A 7,868-nucleotide genomic window follows, 5' to 3' on the forward strand; every position below is an offset into this window, starting at 1 on the left:
AATCAACCGTCTGTGACAAGCATGGGTGGTTATACAAAAAGAATTCTATGAACACAGGCGTCGTTACTGTGAAGAACTCCAATAATCATGTCCCTCCTAAGGTCTCACATCTCACCTTAGCCCGAGATCGGACACAACTTTGGCACTCCTCATGACGAAACGCCTGAATGCACCCCAGGAAAGGAATGTGCAGCATCCATGCCATGTGAGCAAGCAACTGAAGAAGAGGATGCACTTCTGCTTTGTTAAATCTGGCCAGCCTATCTGTGGTAATGGGCTGGTAGAGAAAGATGAAGACTTTGACTTTGGCTACAGTGATCAGTGCAAAGACTCCTCCTGCTATAATGCTGATGCGGATGATGGCAAAAGGCAATGTGCTTTAAAAACATTTAAACAAAAGAAACACATCATAAAGCAATGTCACACACTTAACTTAACATTCACTGCCAAGGACGACTTTGACAACTTTTTTCCAAAGGCCCAGACTGCCAAAGACAACTTTGACGACTTTTTGTGTTTTTTGGTGTTTCCAATAGATGGTGCTCTTGGCTGTTAGACAGCATTTGTGACACCGATAAGCTATACTATTACTATTAGTAAAACCAGATGGCACTGAACCCCATGCTGAATGGTGACATCACAGCAGTGATGTCACCATTGTGCCCTGGTTGTGCAATGACATTCACTCTATTATAATAAGCTTTCCTCCACCTATTAAATTGTGGTCTGACAAGAAAACTAATGTGTCTATTAGAATCTGCAACCCCAAAAACACAGAACTTTATTTCTATGTGTAGTGATTCGCGCTGAGCTGGGATCAAACCCCAGTCTCCCACTCGGCAAATCGACGCACAACCTACCATGCCAATAGAGCTGAGCCCAATTGGCAGAGTTGTTGTGGCCTGTTCTCGTCTGGGGCACTACATCTACCCCCTTAGTTTTTGGGAGCCCGTCCTCGTGCTTCACACTACTACGGTACACTGTTCACGATACGCACTCAACGAGGCACGACTTTTCATGTAGCTCACACGAGAACCTCCTCCATGTCCTGCCGACTACACCAGATGTAGTGATTCGCACCACTGTTCATTTTGTTGACTAAGACTAAGACTAAAAAACTAAATATTTAGTCGACTAAGACTAGACTAAGACTATATAATTTCAGTTGACTAAAATAGGACTATAACTAAATGGTGTGTTATTCAAAAGACTAAGACTAAGACTAAATCAGAATTTGCTGTCAAAATACATTTTGTTGACTAAGACTAAGACTAAAAGACTAAGATTTTGACATTTAGTCGACTAAGACTATGGTGTGTTATTCATAGGACTAAGACTAAATCAGAATTTGCTGTCAAAATTAACACTGATTTGCACTGAGTTGGGATCAAACCCCAGTCTCCCACTCGGCAAACGGACGCACAACCTACCATATAGAGCTGAGCTCGGTTGGTACTTGGTAGCATTGTTGTGCCCGGAGTTTTTCTGGGGCACTACCTACCCCCTTAGTTTTTGGTAGCGCGTCCTCGTGCTTCACACTACTACGGTACACCGTTGACGATACACACTCAACGACGCACGTCTTTTCATGTCGCTCACACGAGAACCTCCTCCATGTCCTGCCGACTACCCCAGATGTAGTGATTTGTGCCGATATAAATAGAGTCACTAACTATAAAGAAAACATCACATGGATGCACCTGGGACGTATCATCAGACCATGCTAATGATCAATCAATCATGTGGGATGGGATATTTTCTAGATAAGTAAGAAAGGGTTGCCGTATCATATCCTATAACACGTGTATATTATTTCTTAGAGAGTATGTTATCTTTTCTAGGGTACAGCCGTTTACCTCTGTAAGCCACAATCCAATTGGCAGTGGGAGTTCCGAGGCCATATGGGCATATCGATTGGCTCTGCAGTTCTGGACTAGATCTCCATATCTGGACAACCGCCTATCGGTGCTGGGCATATAAATGTCTCTTGGGTGGTTGTCCCAAGTTTGAAGTCAGACGGTTCTCGAGATACGTGAACTACAGGCGGACGGACGTACAGATTTATACAATTTGACAACGTCTGTGTTAGAAGATTTAATTAACTAGAGGTTTGGGCCACCATTAACTGTTTTAGCCCTATACATCATATGACAAATAATGAAAATAGCTGATCAACAAAGGTAAGTATTTTTTCTTTTTATGATTTTAGTTTGTTTTAATTTATATTGTAAAGGCCTTTTTTTCTTTTTTTTTATGGGCAGGGGGGGCTGCAACTATCGATTATCTAAGCAATCATTCTATTGATTTCGTTTTCGAATATTTTATACTTCGTCACTTGTGTAAAAATAGTGAAACTAACCGATCTAAAAGTCACAACGGAACTACTCATTGTAGTGCGATGCGACGGACATGTAATGCTTTATAAGTGTAATGCTTTAGAAGTTATTCAAAGGGTTTTAAAATCTAACATATAATGTGCAGCCAGTGCAGTGCAGACAGCACTGGCGTTATATGTGACCTACTAGTAAGGAATGTGGCGGCCGCATTCTGAACTAATTGGGTCTGAGAGATATAAGATATTAATATTTTAATAATTTAATAATTTAATTAATACAATATTTATTATATTATAATATATAATATACATTATAATACATATTGTTATAATATATAATATAATAATATCGTTGCTATCCGGCAGAAACCAGCTAACTAAATTTTCACAATTTTTGCATTATTTTTTATAAAATACTCATTTAATAATCGATCCCTATAATGACGTGCCCAAAGTATTTTATTGAATTATTGATTATGGATTTTTTATTTTATAAACGATCAAATCGATTCGTTCGATTAACTGTTGCAGCCCTATTTCAATTAGCTAACTTTTTTTTCAATTCTAGTTTTATCACTGAAGACTTTACAATGTATTACAGGCTGTACTGTAGGTACAACATAATGTAGTTTAGTGATTCTCAACCTTAAAAAATTCAAGGACCCCCAGTTTGATATGCATTAGGCCTCGGACCCCCATTTGACACAGTATTTTGGTTTTTGCTCTGGGACCCTGATCTACACTGTAAAATCCTTTAATTCAACTGAGTCTACAATTGGAACCAGTAAGGGTCCATCTGGTTCCATTTACAATACACACACCCCCCTGGTGGTCCCGGGACCAACATTAAGAACCACTGAGAGAGTGAAAACAGGTACGTGGGCTGAGGTGTCCACCTCAGAGCTTATCACCGCTGCTAAGTGGCGTCATTTTGTAATAATTAATTTGGAGCATATAGCTGCCTTAAGTCTCTCTCACATGGACTCAAACTCGTCGATGCGCTGCTTGGTGTTGCCCTGGCGGATCTGCCGCAGTGTCTTGTACTTGTCTCGGCCGGCCTTGACGTTCATGACGTGCAGCACGTCATTCTGGGTCATCTTGGTCTCGTCCTGAGTCTGGGCCAGCTCCAAGCTCAATGCCTGCAACTGCATTTTGGTGCTCTCATTCTTCTGGGCCTCGGTGGCACGCTCCTCCTCCTCGTTACGCAGGTCGTGGTCATTGGACAGCTCGACACTGGCCTTGGTGTGGCTATCGTCGTCCTGCTCGTCATTCTCCTTTTGCGCCGGTACAGGGGCCGCTAACGCGGGCATAGTCATCATGGCTGTCTTCAGTTCATCCTTGGTCTTCTCTAGGTCCTCCTGGGCCGACATCGCCTTATGTTGCCATTCTGACGCCTCCTCTTCCTGCTTCCTCTTGGCCTCCTCCAGGATGCCAATCTTAGCCATGAATTCACCCAACTCAGCAGCCCGTTGCTCCTGGTTCTTTGTCTGGTCAGCAGCCTGTTTGGTCAGCTCTGCCATTGCCTCCTCTGTAGCGAGTCTCTCCTTCTCCAACCTCTCCACCTCCTCCCTCACTCTACTCCTCTCCTGCTCCAACTCCAAAGCACACCGGGTCTGCTCCTCAAGCTCTTTCTGGGCCCTGAGTGTATGCTCCTCTTTCTGTCTCAGGCTTTCAAACAGCTCATCCTTCTCTCGCTCTAACCTCTCTTTCTCCTTTTGAGCGTGCTCAAGTTTCTGCTCAAGAGCCCTCGCCATCTGTTTGTGTTCATTGGCCTGAGCCTTCATCTGTTGCATCTTGATAGTGTCTGGCTTCCTCCTAGTCGTGTACAGCCCATGGTTGTCTTTGCACAGCGCTAGGATACGCTTGTTGATACGCAATCGTGGCACATAGAACACCAAGTCGGGAGCTTTCTTGTCAGTGAGTTTGATGATAAACTTAGTGCCATTGTAGGAGAGTATTCTAATCTCACTCCACCGGAAACCATTCTCTGGTATCAACTTGTCTTCGTGTTTGTATATGTTAAGGCCCAGGGCGTGCACTCCCAGCCACACTTCTGTACCTTTCTTGTTCTTGATCTCAAAGTAATTGACTCCGTACATCTCCAGGTCCTGTGCAATCTTCAGGTACTCCATCATGGAGTCTTGTCTGAACATTCCTCTGCGTTCTTCGTGCAAGGTCTGCATCTTGTCATCCCACTGTTCCTTTGTTAACTTCTGCTGTTCCAGGACTCTCTGAGGAAGTAATCTATCTTGGGCGAGGTATCCTGGCTTATGAACTTCTTTGCTATAGTCAGCATACTGGGCCTGGACAGAGTAGGAGGAGAGCAGCACAGCCGTCTCTGGGGGACTGTAGATCTCGTCGTTCAGAATGGCCTCTTTCACCTCAAGGAAGAAGAGTCTCTGAGTGATTTCCTGGATCAGCTCCTCTGACACATCCTCAGGGAATAGCCTTGCCCTGAAGTCAAACTGAAGCGGGTTCTCTTTCCTCACGTCCTGCTGGGTGAGTTTCTTATCGAGCTGGAGCCAATTGAGATCACCTTTACTGTCAATATACTCCAGGCCAAAGAACCACTCCTCCTGCAGACCCATAGTCTTCACCACCTGATCAAAGAGCTGTTTGCCTGTTGTATTTGGCTTCATTTGAAATTCCAGCTGCTCTCTGTCCATGGTGGTCACGCACATGTTGATCAGTTTATGCACCTCTGTTCCCTCTCCCACCATACTCCTTACACCAGACAGAAAGGTCCTCAGTTTAGCCATCTCTATCTTCTTTACCTATCTCTGACACTCCTTACACCAGACTAGCTGTCAGATCACAAAGACCGTATTTAAGTGTGTTATAGCGGATCGATTGAAATCAAAGGTACAAACTGTTGTCTGGATCTTATTTAGGCTTATAACTTCTGTTGTCAATCGAGACAGATACTGCAGCACTGCTGAGTAGCCGGTGGCGTTTGGCCTTATATATCTTGGAAGCCAGTCTATGACATCAGTACTGTGTCACATGTCTGACATCACAGTACTAACACTGTGACGTCAGACATCTGTGATTGGCTGTGATGCGTAATCTATGACACGCCTCAGTGGCCAGACAGGGTACTTAAAGAGTAAACTGGAGTAGGGGGTAGCAACAGTTACCTCGAGTCCCCATAGTGATTGTATCCGTGGAGACAGTTATTTACCAACGGCCGTAACACTCAGTAGCAACAAGCAAGCTAGCAACTGGAAGTAATAAGCGAGCAAGTCAGAGAGGGATAAAAAAATGTTTTCTCAAGAAAAGGTCCCAGCAATGCAGAGCTCAGTGGGAAGTTCCGTCTACATGTCCAGCTTGGGCATACCCATGTCCACGTCCGCTCAGGCCCCTGCGGTACCAGTACAGCATCGGTATCCGATGGTCCAGTACCCATATGTAGAGGGCGGAGAAGCGATTTTCCCTACCTTCTTCAATCCGGAAGTCCAGCTGTATAGACAGGGGGGTGGTGACTACTTTAACTCGCAGGCCGGCTCTCAAGTCACCACTAACGTGGTCTCCTCTGAAGTGGCAGATGAAAACTTCCGACAGTCCTCCAGGATTACATCTCACAAAAGCACCCAGCACAACAGCCATCTGATTTGGTTAAAGGATAACTTAGAGATAGCAAGGGAGGGGAGTCTGTCCAGATGCTCCTTGTATGACGACTACCTGCGCCACTGTCAGGAGCAGAAACTAGAACCGGTCAATAAACCCTCCTTCGGCAAGCTCATTCGCTCTGTCTTCGTGGACCTCAAGACACGACGTCTCGGCACCAGAGGAAACTCTAAGTACCACTACTATGGCATTCGGGTGAAGCCCAACTCGCCACTCAGCAAGCTGCAGGAGGATCCTCAGTACATGGTCACAGGACAGCAGACTATCCACCAAGAGCAGAGCGTGAAGGACTGCATGTTGGACCTTCTGTCAGGTGGCTCTCAACACACCACCAACCCCAACACCCCAGAGCAGTTAGAAGCAGCTCAGAGTCAGCACCACCTGCCGCAGTTCATAAAAATATCTTGTGACCTGCCACGGTTTCCCACCCTTGACCACCTCTGCAGCCAGCTGCTTCCCAAGAATGACATCAAGAAGCTGGAGATACTCTACAGGAAGAACTGTATGGCTATTCTGGATGTGGTGAAGAATCACAAGTTCCACTGCATTGAGAAGCTGTGGCAGAGCTTCTGGTGCTCATCTAGTGACAGAGCCACTGCCATCCCCAACAGCAATGAGGGCATGATTCCCAGAGACGACCTGGTGGCTCTATGTAAATATGAAGGTGTCAGAATGTGGATGAGGAGCTGTGACATCATCCTTTATGAAGCCGTGGTGGAGATCCTCATCCCTAACGTGCTGCGCCAAGTTTCCAGTGATCTAATTCGGGACATCCGTGAATTTGCTAAGAGAGTGGAAGGCTGGATGACCACAGCAATGAGAGACTTTCCTCAAGAGGTGGTCTGCAGTAAGGTAGAGGTTGTCAGTGCCTTTGCCCAGATGCTGCGTCACTACACCCGTTTGAACCACCTGGCCCAGGAAGCCCGCTCCCTCCTCCAGAAGACCTCCACAATAAACAATATGCTTGTTGACCTCAACAGGGTCAACTTCACTAACATCCAGAAGCAAGCGTCGTGGGTGTGTCAGTGTGACGAGAGCGTTGTCCAGCGCTTGGAGCAGAACTTCAAAGCGACCCTGCAGCAGCAAAGCTCCGGGGACCAGTGGGCTACCTGGCTAGATGGTGTGGTCTCCCAGGTCCTTAAGCCCCACCAGGAAAACAAAAAATGTGTAGAGGTCCTAGAGGACGCACGCCAGTTCCTGCTCAAATGGTCCTTCTACAGCTCCATGGTGATCAGGGACCTCACCCTGCACAGCGCGGCCACTTTCGGCACCTGCCACCTCATCCGACTGTTCTACGATGAATACATGCTCTACCTAGTGGAACGCTGTGTGGCCAAGGCCACCAAGCAAACGGCTATCGCTGTCATTGGAGAGTTCAATGACCTTAGATGCTCCGGGACAAATAAAGACCCGTACTTCTCAAATGACATGAGTGAACTTGGCAGCAATGCTGATGCGTCCCGAGGGTCCGTTAAGAGACAGAGGATGAGATCTGAGCACATGTAGCAGCTGTTGAATCTAGAAGCCTAACTAGCCCAGCCCAGCAACTATCCCTGCAGCAATAGGGTCTCTATAGTGCAGGGGTTCCAAAACCTTTTAGTTCGAGACCCAAAAGAGACATTTCGTGTCTCCCCGGCACCCAAACATACAAAAATACATTAATCACTTAACACATTCGGTGCCAGAATTTTATAATAACAGATTACGTTCGGTGCCAGAAATCTCACCGTTGAGCTGCGTGGCGCTGTTTAAGCTGTAGACTCCACAACGAGCAATCCATGTGAAACAAAGCATGCGTGCATTTTGCACGATGGTCCTGGCTAACGCCTGGAACGATAACATCTTTACCACGGGTCATAATGGCGGAGCGATTGCGCATACAAAATTTTTCCCAACGTAAAATGTT

At 46.0% G+C, this 7,868-nt stretch overlaps 2 protein-coding genes across 2 annotated transcripts; one reads left to right on the forward strand and one right to left on the reverse strand.

Annotated features, from left to right (window-relative positions):
- Positions 1–3,309: 3,309 nt before the first annotated feature.
- On the reverse strand, positions 3,310–5,004 carry LOC308092667 (radixin-like; the record flags this gene model as incomplete). The annotated part of the gene is made up of 1 exon (XM_080438733.1): positions 3,310–5,004. The coding sequence occupies exon 1, from the start codon at positions 4,999–5,001 to the stop codon at positions 3,310–3,312; it is 1,692 nt and encodes a 563-aa protein (XP_080294859.1). The 5' UTR covers positions 5,002–5,004.
- A 619-nt stretch (positions 5,005–5,623) lies between these two features.
- On the forward strand, positions 5,624–7,468 carry LOC308091561 (DNA-binding protein RFX2-like; the record flags this gene model as incomplete). Its single annotated transcript, XM_080437226.1, has 1 exon — positions 5,624–7,468. One exon carries the CDS (start codon positions 5,624–5,626, stop codon positions 7,466–7,468), a length of 1,845 nt encoding a protein of 614 aa, XP_080293352.1.
- Between the last annotated feature and the right edge of the window lie 400 nt (positions 7,469–7,868).

The sequence above is a fragment of the Gymnoscopelus braueri genome (genome assembly GCF_963280865.1).
Source record: "Gymnoscopelus braueri genome assembly, chromosome: 9".
Taxonomy (NCBI): Eukaryota; Metazoa; Chordata; class Actinopteri; order Myctophiformes; family Myctophidae; genus Gymnoscopelus; species Gymnoscopelus braueri.